The 24735-nt window shown below is 42.3% G+C and overlaps 1 protein-coding gene across 1 annotated transcript in view; it reads left to right on the forward strand.

The window, feature by feature from the left end:
• Positions 1 to 24735, forward strand: part of LOC143019655 (adenylate cyclase type 3-like) — a 708772-nt gene that overhangs the window by 670023 nt on the left and 14014 nt on the right. Inside the window, exon 14 of the mRNA XM_076175551.1 lies at positions 20520 to 20756. Coding sequence (XP_076031666.1) covers positions 20520 to 20756 — 237 coding nt within the window. The remainder of the gene's footprint in view (positions 1 to 20519; positions 20757 to 24735) is intronic.

Consider the following 24735-nt stretch of genomic DNA (forward strand, 5'->3'; position numbering starts at 1 on the left):
AAGCAATATTGAAGTTATTTCAGTCCTGGGCGGGGTTCGAACCCGGACCCCCGTAGTGGCAGACGAGAACTCTAACCACTGCGCCACGAGGTGTGTGTGTGTGTGTGTGTGTGTGTGTGTGTGTGTGTATGTGTGTTTCTGGTCAATGTTCCTGTATGTTTATTGCATCATGCTATGGGCCAGAACACCTACATTGTATTTACCATACATGCGTAGTATTTATCTTTCCTCGGTCCTATGTATTTCTGTCTGAGGTAAACAAAATTGTTTTACAGTAGCCAGAATAAAGTCACTAAACATCCAACCACTCGAACTGAAAGAGCTAACAGCTGGTCAAACAAAAACTATAGATATATTTTTATAGAAAATAGAACTTATGTATTACGTACCCACGCTTCCTCCCTCCTTCTCTCCTCCCTCTCCCTCCTCCTCCTCCATCCCCCAATTATCAATTATCAGTTGTGCATAAGTTACCTTGGACTAATTAGATAATCGTGAGTTCCTCAGATCAATCACGTCACCTCGCCTCTGTCCCCCTCGTCAACGGCGGCGGCGAGTTTGTCGTCATTATGTCGAAGCCTGCAGACGGGATCGACCCGGCCCGTCGTGATTTGCTCTCTTCTCTGCTCTCTCTCTCTCTCTCTCTCTCTCTCTCTCTCTCTCTCTCTCTCTCTCTCTCTCTCTCTCTCTCTCTCTCTCTCTCTCTCTCTCTCTCTCTCCTCCCTTTCACTTTCTCCTTTGTCTCTCGCCTCTCTGCTACCTCTCTGCTCTTCTCCCGTTCCCTTTCTCTTTATTTTCTGTACTCTCTTTTCTCTGCGTTCAAGCTTTCATTTCCTTTTCTGTCTCTTTCTTTCTGTTCTCTCTTTATCTCTGTCTCTACTCTCTGCTGATGATCTCTTTCAATTCTTTCTCTTTCTCTCTCTCTCTCTCTCTCTCTCTCTCTCTCTCTCTCTCTATATATATATATATATATATATATATATCTTTTTCCCTCGCTTTCTCTCTGCCTGGGTGTCTGTCTATCTGTCTGTCTCTGGTGGCTGGATCAAAGTTCTGAAGTTGACAAAGTCTGTCCACTTTTGTGGAAAATGTCGTCAAAGTCAATATGACGTCACGTTTTATAGATTAAGGATCCGGATGGGAGGGGGCATCTCTCTCTCTCTCTCTCTCTCTCTCTCTCTCTCTCTCTCTCTCTCTCTCTCTCTCTCTCTCTCTCTCTCTCTCTCTGCTCTCTCTTTCTCTGCTCTCTCTTTCTCTGCTCTCTCTACTCTCTTTCTCTGCCTCTGTTCTCTCTCTCCCTCTGCCTCTCTCTCTCAATTCTCCACCTGGTAGGTAAGGTCCTAGCCCCTCCCCCCCTTTCCTCCCCTTTCCTCTTTTCCCACCTTGTTTTAATCTTCTTAATTTTATGAGAGCTTGTTTGCACTCTCTCCCCGGGTCTGTCAACACGCTTAGCGTAATTATTTTGATTTAATGTTTCTCCCCTCGCTCGTCTCATTTCCCCTCAGATTTACCAGGCGTAAGAGGGGAAAAATAAATACGTGTCCTCATAAAGGTTTCTAAGATGTAGCTACTCAATCAGAGCCTCATTCATATATATATATATATATATATATATATATATATATATATATATATATATATATATATATATATATATATATATATATGCAAAGTAGACCACTTGGAAAAAGAAACTAACGAAGCAGAGCGCTTTCGTATATTACATCTTCAGTGCAACAAGTACATAGTGATAGGAACACAGACAATATATACATCATACAAAGGAACAAGGACAGTTTGAATAAGCGTAGCGACCAATTATACGAAAGACCAAATATACGAAAGCGCTCTGCTTCGTTAGTTTCTTTTTCCAAGTGGTCTAATTTGCATAAGTGAACACACGTACCCGTGTTCTTATTAGCACATATATATATATATATATATATATATATGTATGTGTGTGTGTGTGTGTGTGTGTGTGTGTGTGTGTGTGTGTGTGTGTGTAAGACGTGATTTCACGAGCCCGGTTCGAATCCGGGGACGACAGTTGGAATTATATATATATATATATATATATATATATATATATATATATATATATATATATATATTGAGAGGGGAGAGGGGCTAACGGAAAGATTCCGAAACCGAAAATGCAATTGCAGAATCAGAATTCTTTTAGAAATTTGTAAAATACAAATAAATGAATAAATAAATAAAATAAAATTAGATAAATATCAACAAGGAATGCTCATTCCAGTCGGTTCCACTTTTATTTGGAAACCTTTTCTGATTCTGATTTCCTTGAAATAGACATTTAATTTTTTTTTTTTATTCTATTTTTTTATATATATATTTTTTTTTTATTGTATTTCTTTTAGTTCTGTTTTATTTAATTTTATCTATCTATTCACTTATCCTTTGCTCCAAAACGTGATTATTTTGGGTTAGGCTCACACCCCTACGCTAGGTAGTTCTGTGTGGCCCACGGAGATGAATAAAATCACCTGTAGGCAGGCAGGATAAAGGCAAAAATAGCCCCATTCGGTACAGAAGGCGAGGTTGGTCCTCAAGGCTCCTCCCACAGGCAGAACAGTCCTCTCTTGGTCCTCTGTCGGAGCCAAGAACAGGAGCTCCTTGACTGGGTTCCTCCCTCTTCCCGAACTTAAGGAGTTCCTCCTGCAGGAAGTGGTGGTTTTGGGGGTGATGATGGTTTTGAAGGTGGTGGTGGTTTTGGAGATGATGGTGCTTTTGGATGTGGTGGTGATTTTTGGAGGTGATGGTTTTGAAAGTGATGGTGGTATTAGTGGTGGTGGTGGTTTTGGAGGTGATGGTGGTTCTGAAGGTGATGAAGGCTTTGAAGGTGATGGTAGTTTTGGAGGTGGTGGTTTTGGGGATACTGGTGGTGGTTTTGGAGGCGGTTATGGTTTTGGATGTGGTGGTGGTGGTTTTGGAGGTGATGGTGGTGGTTTTGAGGGTGATGGTTTTGGAGGTGGTGGTGGGTTTTGAGGTGGTAATTTTGGAGGTGAGGGTGGTTTTGGAGGTGACAGTGATTTTGGAGGTGATGGTGGTTTTAAAGGTGATAGTGATTTTGGAGGGTGATGGTGATGGATTTGGAGGTGGTGGTCGTTTTGGAGGTGATGGTGGTTTTGGAGGTGGTGGTTTTGAATGTAGGACGTCCACAATTGTCGTCTTCGTCGACATCACCTTCAGGAGAAAATCTCTCGAGGACGGCGCCAGCAGCACCCAGGCAAACCTGACGATGGTACCAAGGATTCTCGAAAATCCTTTTGGTTCCAAGAATTGAGACATATTTTTCCGTTTTTTTTTCCGCATAATTCTCCCACCCCCTCCACCTCCCCCCTGCACGCCCACACCCATGTTATAATCTTGTGGCTCTTTCATTCACTTTTTTTTTTTGTCTCTTTTTTTTTTTCTTTTTTTCACCCTGCGTCTGTCTCTGTTTCCTCTTTTTCTTTTTATTCTATTCTTCTTCCTAACATCCTCCTCCACCTCTCTTACTCTTCTTAATCTTCGCCCTCTTCTTCCTCCTCCTCCTCCTCCCCTCCTCTTCATTGTCTACCTGCTCCTCCCCTTCCTTCTCCTCTATCTCCCGTTTTTTCCTCCTACATTTCTACTCTCTCCCTTCTTCCACCTCGTTTTCCTTTCCTCCTTTCTTCCTTCCTCTTTCCTCTCCCTTTTTACCTCCTCCCCCCCTCCCTCACCCTTTTCCTTGAGCAGATTCCACCAGGAGAGAAACGCCGATAAACTTCTCCTCCTCCTCTTCCTTCTTCTCCTCCTCCTCCTCCTTTTCGTTTGTGTTTAACATTTCCCCTGCATTTCATTTTCGTTTGCTGAAATTGTCTGTCAAAGCCCCGTCACCCTTTCGCAAATGGAGCGGCGCCTCGGAATGATTGAGATAGTCAGGAGGCAGCCAAAATAAAACTGAATTTTTCCAAACGTTGCTGATATAAGAAATCAAAACTTGCCATAATTCTTCTCCATTGAAGGAGTATCAAGGAAATGAATAAAATCGCCTGATGACAACCAGATTAAAAAAAAAAGAGAAGCAAGTCAGTAGGCTACGCCACGAGAGAGGAAAACAAAATTATTTTGCAAAGCCTGTCCCAGAGGAGGGAGGCGGGGCTTATGAATGACGTCACGCGTGATACATGAGGAGGCGGGGCCTATGAATGACGTCACATAGAATACATGAGGAGGCGGGGCTTGTGAATGACGTCACGCGAGTACATGAGAAAGCGGTGCTCATGAATGACGCCATGTCGACTCGAGGACATTCCAGCCAAACTAGACAGGCTCTGCAGCAAGGAAGGAGGCGGGGCTTATGAATGACGTCACGATGGATACATGAGAAGGCGGGGTTTATGAATGACGTCACGAGGAATACATGACGTCATGTCGACTTACAGAACGTTCAAGTCAAAGTGGAGAGGATATGCAAGGAGGCTTTTACATGCGAACGCAAATATAAGCCACTTGAAACTTAAATTTCCCGTTTCTTTGCTGTTGAACGAAACAATGAAACACTATGAAACTAAACCATAAAAATTGGCGCCCAGTTGTTATATTTTCAGCATCCCAGGCAAATTGAATAGGACCATTTTGCTAGGTCGTTGGTCGAGAAAAGGCTACGAAGTGCTCGTAAGGAATAGATTACAGCTTTGAATGGAAGAATTATTTCCTTATTGTGTGAGTGTCTTCTTCCAGCATACAATATCAAGAACACGTGTATTCAAAATGGAGTTGTGAATTCCGCCTTCCGAGTTTTTATTGTATGTGTGTGCGTGTGTGTTTGTGTGTGTTTTTTTGTTTATGGTTCTAACATGGGCTATATCTTTGTATGTGTGTAAATATGTATGTATATATACATATACGTACCTTCCTCACCCCGAAAATCCTCCTCCTCCTCTTCTCCTCCTTCTCTTCTCCCCCTCCTCTTCCTTCTCCTCTTCCTTCTCCTCCTCTCCCACGTGTTCTTCATTTTCGCCCCTAGAGTTCATTCTCCAATGGAACAACACATCATTCTCGATCATAACCCCTTTCGCCAGCAGAGGGGCAACACACACACTCATAGACATGAATAAAATAGCCTGGCGACAAGCATAAGAAAGAGGAAAAGTACCACCAGGTACCACAGGGAGGGAGATTAGCAAGATCCCATGCAGACATCTTTATCCCACCCCCTCCCCCTCTCTTCTGTGACCCCGGCCAACCCCTGTACTGTCAGGTCTATACTCGTTGCATTGAGAAATGGCCGTTAGGGCGGAGCACTGGGAGTTCCCCTGTGTTGCCACATATAATTATTTTATGATTTTATTTTATTCTATAATTTTTATATTTTTATAACGTTGCCACATATAATTATATTCCAATTTTTTGTCACACACCACCACTGAGGTAAAAATCAAAGCAATGTTTTCTATACAAAGGTTTCGTTTCCTCGAGTCAGACATGGCATATGAGCAAGGGAGAGCGACGTTGCCCTACATTTATTCTCTGGCCCCGCCCCCCTCACACTGCATTCAGTGTGAGCCGTGCGGGCCGTGTTATCTGTGGAGATGTGGCAACACCGGGAAATCTCCTAACCCCGCCTTAGCGGTCACTTCTCGTTGCGCTGACTATAGATAGTGTAGCACCTTCTATGCATATGGTTTGATGGGAGACTGCAACTGATACGTCACTACAAGGAACATATTTTTCCAGCATCCTCTAAACCTGATTTCTACACACACACACACACACACACACACACACACACACACACACACACACACACACACACACAAACAAACAGAAGATTTATTAAAGTGGGATAAAAGAAAAACAAGAGGACATGAAAAGAAACTCAAAAAGGATAGTTATAGAAGATATCTGAAAAAGAATAGTTTCTCACACAGAGTGGTAGATATCTGAAACAAATTAGATGAAGCAACCGTGTGTGCAAAAAATATACAAGAATTTAAGAACAAATTAGATGCTAAAAGATACAAAGACGGGTTACTACGAGCATAACTTTCTTCCCGTATAATACTAGGTAAAACACACACACACACACACACACACACACACACACACACACACACACACACACACACACACACACACACACACACACACACACACACACACACACACAATCACCGGGAGTGAGCCGACTGTTAGCACCCTAGGTCACTAACTTCGTCCACTTCAATATTAAGTAGCCCCCCCCCCCATCCATTATACCTTCGTCCCGATCAAGCCATCCCCTTTCCCAGGATGTGTCCTACCCATACTCCCATACTCCCATACTCCCATACTCCCCCCCCTCCACCCCATTCGGCTTCAGGCCACTCCTCATCGTGAATTCCAGCGCACCTCTCCGCTCATAATGAGAGCACCGGTGAAGTAATCTACTCATAATGGCCCTGTCTGAGCGCAGAGAAATGTCCATTTGACAAGCCCACGCCGAGGGGAGTAATCAAACCCCCCCCCCTCCGCCCCTCAGTAGGACTCTGGCGTAGTCCTTCTTCAGTGGAGGACGGAGGGGGGGCGGGGTCTATACCCCCCCTCCCCCTTGAAGTGCTACAGAGACTTCAAGGGCAACGGGGAGTGGGTGGAGAGTCCCCGGACATGCAACTAGTTGGAGTTAGGTGAGGGGATGCCAATCGATTCTCTTTGGTGTTGAAATTATTTCTCACTAAAAATGAATAAATAAATAAATGAAAGAACAAATAGATGAATAAGTAAGTAAGCAAAGAATAAAATGTGTGATAATGAAGATAATAGATGAAATTGAAATAGAAAAATAAAGAATAGAATTGATAAAGAGATAGACGCAAGAAATTATTGTAAGGATGGTATAAAGTGTAAATCCAATCCAAGGAAAGCGCAAAATTCTGGCCAAGGATGATAATGAGATTATTAAGAGATCCTAATTAAAAACAAATGGTTTTGAGGGGACGGGGGACTTAATTAAGGAAGAAGATGAATTTAATCTTGTGAAAAATATCAAGGATAAGGAGCAGTATCAATAACAAGTTATCCAAGTGTGAGGGAAATAAAGGAAAGTGTATTAACTACTTAAATAAGGGTACAAATAACACACATATGGCAAATAGTATAAGTGTCCTGTTTATCGCAAAGAAACAGGAAAATCATGAACGACAGAACATGATTTAGAAATCATAATGTCAATACGCTAGTACCTGCTTCCCTACCTTCCTGTGATATGCATTATAGCTTTCCATGTTAACTGGTAATCTTGAAGACTACTGCGGAAACTCTTTTGGAAGACTTTGAAGACTACTTCGGGAGACCTTGAAGACTCCTTTGGGAGACTTTGAAGACTCCTTCGGGAGACTTCAAAGACTTCTTCGGGACACTTTGAGGACTCCGTCGTGAGACTTCAAAGACTCCTTCGGAAGACTTCAAAGTTGAATAATAGTGGAATTTCCGCGAATCTTTTGCGTCACGATTTCCATGCTAATTGATACTCTTGAAGACTACTTCGGAGCTTCGGGCGACTTTGAAGACTAGTTCGAGAGACATGAAGACTCCTTCGGGAGACCTTGAAGACTCCTTCGGGAGACCTCGAAGACTCCCTCGGGAGAGTTTTAAGACCCCTTCGGGAGACTTCAAAGACTCTTCAGGACACTTTCACGACTCCTTCGGAAGGTTTTTAAGACCCCTTCAGGAAACATTTAAGACTCCTTCGGTAAACTTCAAAGACTCCTACGTAAGACTTCCAAGTTGAATAACCGTAGAATTTCCACAGGTCCTACGTACTTACCTACCTACCTATGATGTACATCAAGCTCTCCATGTTAATTGGTACTTTTGAAGGTCACTTCGGAGACTTCTTCGGGAGAATTCAGATTTGAATAACCGTGGAATTTCCACGAATCCTGTGCATCACGTTTTCCATGTTAATAGGTACTCTTGAAGACTACTTCAGAGACTCCTTCAGGAGACTTTGAAGACTCCCTTGGGAAACCTTGAAGACTCCTTCGGGAAATTTTGACTACTTCAGAGACCCCTTCAGGAGACTTTGAAGACTCCTTTGGGAGACCTTGAAGACCCCTTCGGGAGATTTTGACTACTTCTGGAGACTTTGACGATCCCGAACTTCAGAGTTGAATCCCACAACTCCTACGGACCTAGCCTACCTACCTACCTATGGTGTGCATCACGCTTTACATGTTAATTGGTACTTTTGAAGATCTCTTCAGAGATTCCTTCGAGAGACTTTTAAGTCTCCTTCGGGAGACTTCAGAGACTCCTTCGGAAGACCTCAAAGCTGAATAACCATGGAATTTCCACGGTCTTGTGCACCACGCATCACAAGGGTTGAAATACAGCTCACCCTAGAAATGAAATACTTCAAGAAGTCTTGAAAACGTTTCTGCTATAGAGATCCTATTACGAAAAAATTCGAAATCAAGAAATCGAACAGTATTTTAGAAAACTAGCATGAAAAAAATCCAAGACCCAAAACAGAGAAGAATACTTCGATCCTAGTAGAAGGACGGGAAATAAAAACAAGACCGAAGGAGGAGGTCGAGAGGTCCTCCTCCTCTCCCTCCTCCTCCTCCTCCTCCCCTTCCTCCTCCTCCTCCTCCCCTTCCTCCTCCTCCTCCCCCCTTCCTCCTCCTCCTCCTCCCCTTCCTCCTCCTCCTCCCCTTCCTCCTCCTCCTCCCCTTCCTCCTCCTCCTCCCCCCTTCCTCCTCCTCCTCCCCTTCCTCCTCCTCCCCTTCCTCCTCCCCTTCCTCCTCCTCCTCCCCCCTTCCTCCTCCTCCTCCCCTTCCTCCTCCTCCTCCCCTTCCTCCTCCTCCTCCCCATCCTCCTCCTCTTCCAGGACGTTCCCACTCAGGAAACCGAACTAATTTACTTCTGTGCTCTCTGTTCCTTCTCCGGGCCTCGCTCTCCCCTTAACAGGTCCTTTGTCTTCCGACTTGAGCCTAATGTACTTCACTTGTGTGAAGTACCGGGCCCGGTACTTGTGGCCGAGGTGGTACCGGGCAGGACAGCCGCGGTCTCCAGGTCCGTCTTCGAAGTGTCTGTGGGTCTGTTTACTTCGTTTATCTTAATTGTAGCACACAGGACCCGTTGTCGCTGCGTCCATCAGACTTGTGTGTGTGTGTGTGTGTGTGTGTGTTTGCTTAATTGGAGTGTACAGGAAAGGAGCAACACTCGTGGGGCACCGTCTCCTATTCACCAATTGAGCACATCTAGTTTTCAAATTCATGAATAATGAATAATACCAACTTGTGATTCATCATTCTCTTGGATCGCGTGCTGGACTCGTGATCGACAGCTATTATCACCCCCTCCCCTTCCCCCACGCGCGCACATCCCAGATTTTTTTTTCTTATTCATTTATTTTATTCTATTTATTAATTTTATTTATTTATCTATTTTTATTTGTTTTATTTTATTTTATTTATTCATTTCTTTATCTATTTATTTTCATTTATTTTATTTTTTATTTTATTTTATTTTATTTTATTTTATTTTTATTTTTTGCTAGAACCGGAAAGTACTCGTTTCCATCTTAGAAAATCCTGTATTCTCAGGCGAGGCGAAGTGGATTTGTCCCGGTCGAGAACAAGTTAGACTTCTTTTATGACATTTCTTTGTTAATACTTAGACGATTTACATTGTATTACAAGGGTAAAGAATGCCGAAAGGAGACCTTTTGGTCCATAACAAGGTCGTATGCAGAAAATAAGGTAAGGTAAAGAAACATACGATGGTAGGAAAACAGAAAGCTAACCCGAGCAGTGCTGTACCGCATGGTATGAACGACGATCTGTCAAACGCCAGACCAATTTATATATGTGCATGTGTTTATGTATGTATATATGTGTGTATATGTATATATATATATATATATATATATATTTATATATTATATATATACTGTATATATATACTTATGTATCAATACAGAGAGATTTAAAAAAGACAATATGAAAAAGAAAACGACAATACGAAATGAACATCGCTGATAAATCCAAAGAGAATCCCAAAGAATTCTATAGTTACATTAGAGATAAAAAGGTTGTTAGGAATCACATTGGTCCACTATTATCTGCTGACGGTCAACTTGAATATTCAAATGAAGGAATGTGTAATATCTTAAACAATTATTTTAGCTCGGTATTCGTAAACGAAACACCTCAAAGTGAATTCCAAACTGAAACCTGTGAAAAGTCTGGGGTAAACTTACTACGGTAAATATAACAAAAGAAAAAATTAAAAGGTGTATAGACAAACTCAAAGTTAATAAAACACCAGGGCCTGACGGTTGGCATCCAAGAATCTTAAAGGAAATGAAAAATGAGATTGTTGTTCCATTAGAAATTATTTTCAAGAAATCCATCATATCCGGAGATGTCCCAAGAGAATGGAAGCTAGCTAACGTTACTCCCATATTCAAAAAAGGTGACAAAAAGAAACCAAATAACTATAGGCCTATAACTTTGACTTCAATCGTAGGAAAAATAATGGAAACTATCATCACCGATGCTATCGAACATCATTTAGAAAGTAACCGTTTGATAAATGATAGCCTGCATGGTTTCAGACGGAAACGTTCTTGCGTGACTAACTTACTCGAATTCTACAACACAGTTATCTCGAATTATGACAAAAGAAACAATATAGATTTAATAAATCTAGACTTTGCAAAAGCTTTTGATACCGTCCCACACGAAAGACTACTTACTAAACTAGCTTTGCATGGAATAAGTGGTAGCCTATTAGGTTGGACTAGTAATTGGTTGAATGGTCGAAAACAGAGAGTTGTTTTAAATGGAAAAACTTCTGGATGGAAAAGTGTTGCAAGTGGAGTTCCTCAGGGTTCCGTTCTTGGGCCACTTCTATTCATAGTATAAATAAATGATATAGACCATGGACTAAAATCTACTGTTTCCAAATTTGCTGATGATACAAAACTGTGCGGAGTGGCAAATGATCACTCAAACCAATTAGATATTCAAGAAGATTTAGATCAATTACAGCAATGGTCTGAAAAGTGGCTAATGAAATTTAACACAAGTAAATGCAAGGTAATGCACATAGGTAAAAATAACAGTAAGTACGATTACAAGTTATTTGGAAATTCGTTAACAAAAGTGGATAGTGAAAAAGATCTCGGCGTAATTATCAGTAACGACCTCAAATCATCCAAGCAGTGTATTTCAGCCTCTGAGAAAGCAAATAAGATTCTGGGACTGATTGCGCGATCTTTTGATTTCAAAAGTCCATCACTCATTAACAAGCTATATAAATCGTTAGTTCGTCCACATTTGGAATATGCTGTTTCCGTATGGTCACCGAATCTCATTAAAGACATTGACAGACTAGAAAAAGTACAACGGCGAGCCACAAAACTGATTCCAAATATCAAAAATAAATCATACGAAAATCGACTAAAGCACATGAATCTGTTTTCCCTAAAAAAGCGTAGACTCAGAGGTGACTTGATACAGGTCTTTAAGATTTTAAAGGGAATTGACAACATCAAAAGTGACAACATTTTCACATTGAATGAGAACCAGACAAGAAACAATGGTCTCAAACTGTCCGGAAATAGATTCAATTTAGAAGTAGGTAGAAACATCTTTGCCAACCGTGTAGTTAATGAATGGAATAAACTTCCTGCACAGGTAGTGCAATGTAGTTCAGTTCGAAGCTTTAAGAATCATTTAGATGAATACCTAAGTAAGATGCTGTAATGATTATAATTTATCTTATATTATTTGTTTTTGTTTTGTTATCATTTGTCTGTCTGATTTTCATTTATTATTAGTTATATGTCAATTTATTATTTACTATTTACCTGTTTGTTTATTATTTTAACTATACCTATGCATTTATTTATGTATTTTATTTGTTATTTACATTATTATAGTTTTTATTTATTATTTTATTATTTATATGATTTTTTTTTTTTTTTTTTTTTTTTTTTTTTTTTTTTATTTTTTTTTTTTTTTTTTTTTTTTTTTTTTTTTTTTTTTTTTTGCATCCGACCTAGATATGGATCAAAAGGTCTCCTGTCGGCATGCTCCGCCTTTGTAATCCTTTGTAATATATATATACATATATATATATATATATATATATATATATATATATATATATTTATATATATACACATATACTAAACATACACATGAGGGGTGGACAAGAACCAGAATTGGGTCTCGATCATCCGAAGAGTTACTCAGGTCGGGGTCCACGGTCAGCGTGGTCGTTTAGTCCTTTTGCTACGGAGACTTCCGTCGGAAGAACAGACTCGTTTGGCGGCATCAAAAGGCGAACCACAGCGAAGAGATGGTTGAGCATTTGCCGTGACATTGTGTTACTTTCATAACACCTAACCTAATCAGTTGACCTGGTCACCTAACCTAACCAACTGACCTAACCATCTAACCTAACCAGTTGACCTAACCAACTAACCTAACCACCTAACCTAACCAACTCACATAATCATTGACCTAACCAACTCACCTAATCATTGACCTAACCAATTATCCTAAAGAACGTACATGTCCGCTGAACTCAGCTAATTGACCTAAACTTCTAACCAACTAGCCTAACTATCTATCCTAACCAAACCAACAAACTTAACCACCTAGCCTAACGTAACCAGACAAGAGATATTTTAACAAAGAAATTAGAAAAAATTAATATTTAAAAATTACCACAACAGTGCAACAAAACAGAAATAACGTCACAAAAAATATTCATATTAATATGTATATTTAATTCAGGTAGCTAAAAAAACCGCAAACTGAACACGACACGCCTTGAAAGAATGAGTGAAGAAAGACTAGTAAAAGAGGTATGGAAGGCAGATGTGGAGGGAGTGAACATGAGGGGACGTCCTAGGATGAGGTGGATGGATGGGGTGAAGGGGGCTTTGGGGAAGAGGGGAATGTCTGTTGAGGAAGGAAGGGAGAGGACGGAAGACAGAGGTGAGTGGAGAATGGTTGTATATGGATGATGTTGTGACTGCATGAGGAGGAATGGGCGGGGGGGTGGGGGTGGGGGGTGGGGTAGTATGTGTGAGTAAATTTTGACGCAGCCCGAAGGGATTTCTCCCCGTCCTCTTCTTATATGCAAAGGGGGACGGAGAGGGGGGGTCGCCGATTAAATGAAGCGGCCTTGCTGTGGATGTACTGTGTCTTGCGACACTGCTTCTGACCCAGGGCGGTGGGCAGGGTGCAGGGATGACCCGTCATCCAGGAGGTGCTCAGATGAGAGGAAGGGTGGGAGGGGTGTGGAGTGTATTTGGGGATGAAATGGGTGGGAGTGTTTTTATGCCTTTCCCTTTTTGGCTACCTCCCTTGGAAGGGGGAAAAAGCCTTGGTATATGTATGTATGTATATATATATATATATATATATATATATATATATATATATGTGTGTGTGTGTGTGTGTGTGTGTGTGTGTGTGTGTGTGTGTGTAATCTTTTCGCGGACAAATGAAAACAAGCCGATATTACTGATTATGCAGAAGAATGAGGAGAATGGAGGAGAAATAAGGAAGGATGAGGTGAAGGCAGTTGTTAAGATGATGAAAGCAGGTAAGGCACCTGGTCTGGATGGATGCCATGCGGAATGTCTGAAAAAGGGAGGTACAGTGATGGTGGACTGGTTGGTGAGGTTATTTAATGTTTGTTGGAAAGAGAGTAGAGTGCCGGAGGACTGGAGGAGTGCCTGTATAGTTCCTCTTTACAAGGGAAAAGGGGACAAGTGTGAATGTAGTAGTTTCAGAGGGATTAGCTTGTTGAATGTAGTTGGGAAGGCTTATGGGAGGATCTTGGTTGAGAGGATTAGGAGAGGAACAGAAGAAGTAATTGGTGAGGAACAGTGTGGATTTAGGACAGGTAGAGGTTGTGTAGATCAGATTCTTTGTGGTAAGACAGATATGTGAGAAAACTATAGGAAAGGGGAAGGATGTTTTTTGGGCTTTTATGGATCTGGAAAAGGCTTATGATAGGGTAGACAGAAAGGCACTGTGGGAGGTTATGAAGATATACGGGATAGGAGGAAAGCTTCTGGGAGCTGTCAAGAGTTTTTATGAGAATAGTAGAGCTTGTGTCAGGATTGGAAATGGAGAGGTGTGAGTGGTTCGAGGTAAAGGTGGGACTTCGTCAAGGATGCGTTATGTCACCCTGGCTGTTCAACTTATACATGGATGGGGTGGTGCGAGAGGTAAATGCAAGGGTAGTTGGCAAGGGATTGGAGATGGTTAAAGAAAATGGAGAAAAGTGGGAGGTGAGCCAGTTGTTGTTTGCGGACGACACTGCGCTTGTGGCAGGATCGGAGGAGGGATTGAGGAGGTTGGTGGCAGAGTTTGGGAGAGTATGTGATAGAAGAAAGCTAAAGATAAATGTGGGTAAAAGTAAGGTGATGAGATGTACAAGGGGTGAAAGTGGCAGTAGACTGGAAGTGAACATTAAGGGAGAGCGACTGGAGGAAGTGGATAGTTTTAGATACTTGGGTGCAAATGTGGCAGGGAAAGGTGGAGTGAAAGTGGAGGTAGAATGTAGATTGAGAGAAGCGAGTAAATGCCTTGGTGGATTAAAGAGTGTAAAGAGGAATAGACATTTGGGAATGGATGCTAAGAGGAGACTGTATGAAGGAGTGATTGTGCCAACAGCACTGTATGGGGCAGAAACATGGAACATAAGAGAAGAAGAGAGAAGGAGTTTGAATGTGTTTGAGATGAGGTGTCTGAGAAGTATGATGGGGGTTACTAGGCTAGATAGCGTGAGAAATGAGGAGGTGAGGAGGAGAACAGGGGTGGAAAGGGAGCTAGGAGATAGGGTTGATGAAAGAATACTAGGATGGTTTGGACACATGGAAAGAATGAGTGAAGAAAGACTAGTAGAAGAGGTGTGGAAGGCAGATGTGGAGGGAGTGAACATGAGGGGGCGTCCTAGGATGAGGTGGATGGATGGGGTGAAGGGGGCTTTGGGGAAGAGGGGAATGTCTGTTGAGGAAGGACGGGAGAGGACAGAAGACAGGGGTGAATGGACAATGGTTGTATATGGATGATGTTGTGATAGCATGAGGTGGAATGGGCGGGTGGATGGGGGGTGAGGTAGTATGTGTGAGCAAAATTTGACGCAGCCCGAAGGGATTTCTCCCCGTCCTCTCATTTTATGCAATGGGGGGACGGAGAGCGGGGGTCGCCGATTTAATGAAGCGGCCTTGCTGTGGATGTGCTGTGGACAAGGTGCAGGGATGACCCGTCATTCAGGAGGTGCTAAGATGGGAGGGAGGGTGGAGGGGTGTGGAGTGTATTCAGGGATGGAATGGGTGGGAATGATTTTATGCCTTTATCTTTTTGGCTACCCCCCTTGTAAGGGGGAAAAAGCCTTGGTATATGTATGTATGTATGTATACAGAAGAAGAAAAAAGGTGAGAAGTGTACGCCACGAGGCATTGAGTAGCTACAGATGAAGCCGTCACCTTTGTCCTGTTACGCGCTTTGGGGACTGTTGAGGCAGGTAACAGTTACTGCCGGGAATTGGAAAGGATTACGGGACTCGAACCCAGAACTAAACGAATGCGAGCCCATCATGCTTCCGATGACGCCACCAGCGCACAATCATAGATTTTGTGATTAGATGACGTCACGAATAAAAAAAGAAATAGTCTTCAGTATTCGAAAAAGATGACTTCGAAAGAGCAGAGCTATCAACTCTGGGCATAGTAGCTGGATCAGCAGATATCTGCTAGTTTCTGCACTGTCAGTAAGAGTAGTAGCAGTTGTCGAAATTGAACGATATCAATAGCAGCAGCAGCGGTAGTTCTTGTTGTAGTAAGAGCAGCAATATAATAGTTCTAATAGTAGTGATAGAAGTAATAGTATTAATAGTAAGGATAAACACCCCACGAGTTTGAGTAGACACCCACAACCCCACAATGGCCGGCAACGCTCGTCGGGCCTTCTCATAAATCTCTTTGAAATAAAACGCTGGGTTCTGGATTGTTGTCTATGTAATACAAGTGTCATTCAGCCTCTGTGTCACCAGTTAAAAAGAGGGAGGGAGCAGAGGAGATGGGCAGTCGCCAGTTACCAACTCTATGTGTAAAAATGAAGAAAGCTAATAGAAACTGATAAGAGATATCTTGAGCTCAGTCCGGAGAGAGAGTACCGGCCTCTCGGGGCCGCCCCTCCAGAGAAGAGGTGAGGATACTGATAGGATCTGAAGAAGAGTGCAGGAGGGGAGGGGGGGACGAATCTCTTTAACGCCTTTCTCATCCCATTAAATGGCAGGAGACAGAAAAACAGTATATATATATATATATATATATATATATATATATATATATATATATACACACGAGTATATGTGTGTGTGTGTATGTATGTATACATAATATGAGCGAGTGCCGTACTCTATGGCTTGAAGTTGAATTTGTTCATTAACTTAGTAATTATTCCCGTCGTTCCAGGGCTTTCTACCCATCGTCATCTGTTGGCTTAATTAACATAATTACATTGTGCGGTTGATTCGAACGACCAAACCCCACTCCCCACCCCACCTCCCCCTCCCAGCCCCATCCCACATCCCCCTCCCAACCCCAACCCCTCCTTCCCAACCCCACCTCCCCCTCCCAACCCCACCCCTCCTTCCCAACCCCACCTCCCCCTCCCAACCCCACCTCCCCTTCCAAACTCACCTCCCCCTCCAAAACCCTCCTCCCCCTCCTAACCCCACCCCCTCCCATCCCCACCTCCACCTCCCAACCCCACCCCCTCCCAACCCAACCTCCCCCCTCCCAACCCCACTCCCTCCCAACCCCACCCCCTCCTCCAAACCCCACCTCCCCCTCCCAACCCCACCCCTAATGAATGATTTATAAGAACAGACCCACGCACCCCTTCACCCCTTTCGCTAGTAGGATCGGGGGTGAGGGGGGTAGGAGGTGTCCATCATCTGAATAGAATAGCTTGATGGTAAATAGAATAAATGAAGTCATTTGAATAAGATTGTATGGACAAAATAGACAGATGAATATACTGTACACCGTAGTGGTATTCCCGTCTCTCTGGTCATTCTCTCTCTTTTCTCTATCTCTCTCTCTCTCTCTCTCTCTCTCTCTATATATATATATATATATATATATATATATATATATATACACCTCTATATATATATATATATATATATATATATATATGTATATATATATATATATGTGTGTGTGTGTGTGTGTATGTGCGTGTGTGTGTATGTATACATATATATTATATATATATATATGTATGTATATATTAAATTATATATACACACACACACACACACACACACACACACACACACACACACACACACACACACACACACACACACACACACACAAACACACATGGCAAAGGTGTGTGATGAATGAAGACACGAATTAGGGTCCAAGTTTATTTCTGACTAGTTTGGCCCAATAAGGCTTCTTCATTCATCACCCACCTTTCCTACTTGTCATAATGTCTGAACATATATAGACATTTGTATATATATATATATATATATATATATATATATATATATATATAGATATATTTTTATATATATATATATATATATATATATATATATATATATATATATATATGTATCGATAATTCTTCAGTGGCAGTGATGGCCAAGTGTGGTGACTGATGAAGCGTGCATGATTTTTTTTTTTTTTTTTTTTAATATAGTCCCAAGTTGGATTTGTACAAGAACTTGTTTTTTGAATGACTTTCTGGAGGCTGAAAAAAGGGGGGTGGAAAAGGCTGTGATTGGATACAATTCTACCTAGAAGTCTTTGTGTATTTTGGTTCACCGCCTTCGGGAGCTTGAGGAACAGAGACACATAAGTGGAAGAATACATAGGAGGAAACGGACCTACAGCCTTTGCCTGAGACCCTCCGACCACGACTTTCACCCTTCGACATTCAGGATCGATTTTCGCAGTCGAGTTAATGGGCAGGCTGTGATTAAGTTGTCGTTATTTTTCCCTTCCCAACCTGAGCGTATTATCATATGCTGGATAAAACTTGTAATGGGATTTCGCTTCATCAAATCAAGTCGTGACAGGAACGCGATTTATTATGGGATTCTGTTGGGGCCGCAGTGGGTTGGGGAGATGAGGGGAGGGGGTTAGGAGGAGAAGGTAAGGGGTTGTTAGTAGGGGGTTGGGGTGGGGTTAGAGGATGGGTAAATCCATGAAACCACAAAGAAGGGTCTCCCTAATCTGAATAAAATCGCCCGGCGTTAGCCAGAATAAACATTTTGAAGGACAAAATGCAAGGAAGGGACTGAAGTGTTTTACAAAGTAGGATCATGTCGACAGGAGACCTTTTGGTCCATAATTAGGTGGGGTGTGGAAAAATAAATAAAGAATAGATAAGGAAAATAATAAACAAACAAAAATAATAGTGATTTATAATGTATAATAGATAATTGATAAAAAATAAACATATAATAGATAAATTAATAATAGATAGATAGAACAAAATAAATAAATAATATCCATTATAGCATATTGCCTACGCGTTTATCTAAATGACTCTTAAATCTTCGAACTGTACTACATTACTCTGCCTCTGCAGGGAGTTTATTCCATTCATTAACTACACAGTTGGGGAAGTTGTTTCTACCCACTTCCAGATTTAACCGAGGAAAACACAGGGAGGTTTAACTAACTGAAATGGTTTAACAAGACTAGTAATCCCCTGTGTTCAGGCCATGCTGGCTGTAAGGCCGTGGATATAAACAAAGGCCTAGTAAAACTGAGGGTTTTGCAGAAAAATTGATGATCTTGATCTCACCACTAAGTTCGGAAGGATGTAGGTACACAACCAACACTTTTCGGAACATGAATCCTGCTAAAGGTGGGTATAATGTCGTAAAATGTGGTTTTGTAGGATGGTGGGTTGTGTTAAGGCCTGTCTACACGAGCGGGCCTGATCGGCGGGTTTGCCCGTTAACGGGCAAATTCTCGCGGGCCTGCCCGTGAATGTTGTCCACACGACCGAAGTGATGAACAGCTGGGCCTGCCCGACGATGTTGCCAGTAGCGGGTGGAGTGCTGTACGAGAACCATGGTGCCTAGCATTGTCGGTGGCTCACTAGAGTTATCCTGGGCTGCCATCGTTAAATGTTCACTGTGCTACTATGCCGTGGAATGTGGGATGAAGGCCCGCTGTGGGTTCACGATATTATCTTGCGTCTGGCAGGGTAGAAACTCCAGCTACCGGGCACCAGCTCAGTGATTTCGCTCGGCGGCCTTTCGGGCAATTTGATCGTTTGCCCGTCAAATATGCCCGTTAACGGGCAAGCCCGCCGATCAGGCCCGCTCGTGTAGACAGGCCTTTAGATACACAGAGTACATTCTTCAGTGAATAAAATCGCCTGGCGAAGGCCAAAATCAAAGACAGAGTCTATGGGTCATTAACTTTAGTCCTATCGACTGGTAATTAAGACCGGATCTCATTAGGGTAGAATCTTTATCAAGAAATAACAAATATTAATTATGATAATAATAACAATAATAGTAATAACGATAATAGAAATAACGATAATAGAATACGTGAATAATAAAACACTCCTCTCATCTCAGTAGCTTCTTTATGAAGAGTCGCCCCCTTATTCCCGCCACATCGCTTGGGTCATTTGCAGGGCAGCGAGGCACAGTTCTTCCACATCAAAGTCCAATAGCCAAAGTTAGTTAATCCCCACCACTTCACCCCTCGTCGACCAATCAGAGGTCACGATCTGATCACGTGTTTAACATTTTAATCACGTTTCATCTTGGGGGTGGTATGTTTTTGTTGACATCGTGATCGATTGTGATCGATGTACATTGCGTCGTACAAACGCGAGTCGTTTGTTATGGTTACGTATTACTCTGGTTACTGCATTTGCTTATTTATTTTCTTTTCTTTTTTTATCTGTTTCACTTGTTTTAATTAGTAACATTTTTGAAAAAAGTTGTAATTAATTAGTTGGTACATTTCTCTCGATGCATTAATTAGGATGTCCAGGTTCCTCATTTTTAAGATACAGAAACTCCACCTCCGTGCCTGACGTGCCGCGTTGTGATTGGTCAGTCAGCAGAGGCCACACCTACTTGAACAAACCAGAAAGAGACTTTTCTCGAAGTTTTTATAAATTTACTTTTGGTTTTCAGTACTTTGTGATAAGTTCAACCACTCGCTGTGATTGGTCAGTCATCAAAAGCCAGGCCTACATGACCATATATATATATATATATATATATATATATATATATATATATATATATATATATATACATATATGTATACATATATATATATAATATATATATATAATATATATATATATGTATATATATATATATATATGTAATACATATGTGTGTGTCTGTGTGTGTGTGTGTGTGTGTGTGTGTGTGTGTGTGTGTGTATGTGTGTGTGTGTTTACCAGTGTGTTTACCAGTGTGTTTATTTATGTATTTTTACTTTTCAGTACTTTTGTGATAAGTTCAACTCCGACCAAGAACCTGACGGCTTCAATCAGAGCTTGGTGCTTAACGCCTCCGATAGTGTGGTCGTGATGTCGGAGGATATGCCCCTCTACGACGACCTGCTGACGGTAGATTTCAATGAGACGGCGGCTTTCAACGCTTCCAGCGTTTGCCCGCACCCATCCTTCTACTCGTACTTTACCATGCTCGTCCTCATAGGAGCTTCTCTCCTGGCGCAGGTAAGTCGGTCTCGAGACCCTCGCTAAGTTGGACTCCAACCCCTCACTAAGTCGGACTCGAGCCCCCCCGCTGAGTCGGACTCGAGCCCCTTGGTAAGTCGGACTCCAGCCCCTCACTATGTCGGACTCCAGCCCCTCGCTAAGTCAGACTCCAGCCCCTCGCTAAGTCGGACTCGAGCCCCTCGCTAAGTCAGACTCCAGCCCCTCGCTAAGTCGGATTCGAGCCCCTCGCTAAGTTGGACTCCAACCCCTCGCTAAGTCGGACTCCAACCCCTCGCTAAGTTGGACTAGAGCCCTTCGCTAAGTCGAACTCCAACCCCTCGCTAAGTCGGACTCCAACCCCTCGCTAAGTCGGACTCCAACCCCTCACTAAGTCGGACTCGAGCCCCTCGCTAAGTCGGACTCCAACCCCTCGCTAAGTCGGACTCCAACCCCCTCGCTAAGTCGGACTCCAACCCCTCGCTAAGTCGGACTCCAACTCCTCGCTAAGTCGGACTCCAACCCCTCGCTAAGTCGGACTCCAACTCCTCAAAAAAGTCATTTGAACCCCTTGCTAAGTCGGACTCCAACCCCTTGCTAAAGCCCCAGTCACACTATAACGATTCTCGTCAAATGTGAATTTGAAAAGCTGTAGGACGACTTCGTTTACAATATTCTAGACTTCCTTAAGTCTACAATTCAACAATATGTCTAATATTCCTATAGGTATAACTTCTCTTAGTTTGTCATTCACCTTCTCAGCATATGACGCAAAGTCAATATGACATTTGGAGATTCGAAAAAAAAAAATGTAAACGAAGTCGTTTCTACCCAAACGAACTCACTTGAGTCGTGATAGTGTGCCCGGGGCTTTAGTCAGACTCGAACTCACTTCAGGACAGTTCAGACACACTTCAGAATGAGTGGAATCTCCCTTCTTGGCTGAATAAAGTCGCCTGGTCCTTAGAAGAAAATATGTAAGTTACGTCGCCGCTTGTGATAATAATAATAATAATGATAGTAATAACAATAACAAAAACAATAATGATAATAATAAATGAGTTGTTAATCAGAATTTCACTCAATAAGAACCCGGAGCCTTACAGTGCCTGGCAACGCTCCTAGGGTCCTCTTTGGGGGAAAACGGAGTCTTATTGGCGGTGCTATAGTGTAAAACTGTATGTGCCATTGAAGAGCAGTCTCCGGTTGTCATCTTTCGTGGAAAAAAATTTAAGAAATGTTGGGTTTGGTCCGGAGACTGAGTGTCAGCCCCTCAGGGTTGCACCTCCAGGTGAGGCTGAGGTTTCGAAGACGGAGTGGGTGAATCTCTCCGACGTCCCTCTCATAAGACTACAGCTTATCCGTTGTTGGTTCCTTGATTACCCAGTTCGAGAACAAACTTCAAACCAGTATCAGTCCCGCAATATATATATAACAAATGACTACAAATGCGGAGCATGCCGACAGGAGACCTCTTGGTCCATATCTAGGTCGGATGCGAAAAAAAATCATAATGATAAATAAATAAATTAATAGATGAAAAATATAATCATGTAAACTCTAAATAAGATACATAAATGCATAGGTATAGTTAAATAATAAACAGGTAAATAGTAAATAATAATAAATTGACATGCAATTAATGATAAAGGAGAATCGAGCAAATAATAATAAACAAACAGACAAATGATAACAAATAAACAATTAATATAAAATAAATGATAATCAATACAGCATCCTGCTTAGGTGTTTATCTAAATGATTCTTAAAGCTTCGAACTGAACTACATTGCACTGCCTCTGCAGGAAGTTTATGCCATTCATGAACTACACGGTTGGTGAAGTTGTTTCTACCCACTTCCAAATTAAATCTATTTCCGGACAGTTTGAGACCATTGTTTCTTGTCTGATTCTCATTCAGTGTGAAAATTCTGTCACTTTTGATGTTGCCAATTCCCTTTAGAATCTTAAAGACCTGTTTTTAGGGAAAACACATTCATATGTTTTAGTCGATATTCGTATGATTTATTTTTGATATTTGGAATCGGTTTTGTGGCTCGCCGTTGTACTTTCTCCAATCTGTCAATGTCTTTAACGAGATTCGGTGACCATACGGAAACAGCATATTCCAAATGTGGACGAACTAACGATTTATATACCTTGTTAATGAGTGATGGACTTTTGAAGTATATTAATGTGTTTGATACGACTTTGGGATTATACTGAAACAAGATGTACAAAGTGTGGGCGGACCACAAACTGTTGATTGGTTGATAATGTCTGGAATCTTAAGGTCAAAAGATCACTCAAAATTAACCCACGATACTATTTGCCTTTTCTGAGATAGAAATACAATTCTTACACACATATACACAAATACACAAACACACCTGCGCACAAACGCAGTGGTTAGAGTTCCCGGCTGCCACTACGGCGGTCCGGGTTCGAATCCCGACAAGAGCTGAAATAACTTCATTATCGCTGCGCTGCGAGTTGTTACTCCAACTGTCGTGGGCGGGGAGTTGGGTCACGCCATTACCCATAGATCGGTCATATACGAGCTCTGAGCTCTCTTCCGGGAGGGAAATAGCTGTCGATCACGAGTCCAACACGTGATCCAAGACCATGGTGAATCACACACATACACTACTACTACTACTACTACTACTACTACTACTACTACTACTACTACTACTGCTGCTGCTGCTGCTACTGCTACTACCTACTACTACCACCACCACATCACAGTAACAATCTCGGCTGCAGACTTGCTGGTGTCCGTACGAGTCCGGGTTCCCCCAACCCGCAGGAGAGTCGGGTATTATCACGAAGGGCACTCTACCCCCGGCGGACCGACGCCGCCGCAAGGACTCCCGTCGTCAGGAAGGATGACGACGTTGAAGAAGTCGGAAGCGCCTGCAGATGGGCGGGGGGCGTTTCCACACGAGGCAGCGACGTTGAGGGACTGGGCATCCCGCGCATATTAAGTCCTCCTCGACTTCTTTTCTTCATACGGGCACAAGAACACCCCTGTTCCAGTGACGTGAACACTGAGGGGTCCCCTCGAGGATTCGGGCACACCTGGAGGATCTACGTTTGGAAGGGAATTTCTCTCTCACTGCCTCTCTTTCTCTGCCTTTCTCTTTATCTCTCTCTCCATCTCTCGTCTACCAGCCCGTAGCCGGCGCGGTGTCTGGAAGACTCTTCTTCTTCGTCTCTTTTCTTCGTCTTCTACTTTTTCTCGACTTTATTTGTCTTTCCCCGAAGAACAGATACTGAAAGGACCTGAGGAGAGGGAAAGAATTTCTTCATAAATGGGCTCTGAATTTGGCTACTTCAGGCCGAGGAAATGATAAGAGGGCTTTTGAACGAAAGAAATGGGCTCTTTCTATATAAAATGGGCTAATTTGAGCTCTAAGACGTAAAATGGGCTCCTATATAAAATGGGCTAATCTGGCTCTAAGACGTAAAATGGGCTCCTTCTATATAAAATGGGCTAATTTGGGCTCCAAGACGTAAAATGGGCTCTTTCTATATAAAATGGGCTAATTTGGGCTCTAAGACGTAAAATGGGCTCCTTCTATATAAAATGGGCTAATTTGGGCTCCAAGACGTAAAATGGGCTCCTTCTATATAAAATGGGCTAATTTGGGCTCCAAGACGTAAAATGGGCTCTTTCTATATAAAATGGGCTAATTTGGGCTCTAAGACGTAAAATGGGCTCTTTCTATATAAAATGGGCTAATTTGGGCTCTAAGACGTAAAATGGGCTCTTTCTACATAAAATGGGCTAATTTGGGCTCTAAGACGTAAAATGGGCTCCTTCTTTACAAAATGGGCTTTAATTCCGTAAAAGGGGCTCTTCATTGAGGGCTGTTCAAAGAGCCCATAGGGCTCGTTGATGCAGAGGCATCCCCTCAGCCGAATAAAATCGCCTGGCGTCGTCCATAAGAGGAGGACCTTCCGTGAAGGTCCTTAAGGTCCAGTGGACCAATGGCCTT

This window comes from Oratosquilla oratoria, chromosome 37 (genome assembly GCF_046742065.1).
Source record: "Oratosquilla oratoria isolate Oo_2021 chromosome 37, ASM4674206v1, whole genome shotgun sequence".
In the NCBI taxonomy this organism is placed as follows: Eukaryota; Metazoa; Arthropoda; class Malacostraca; order Stomatopoda; family Squillidae; genus Oratosquilla; species Oratosquilla oratoria.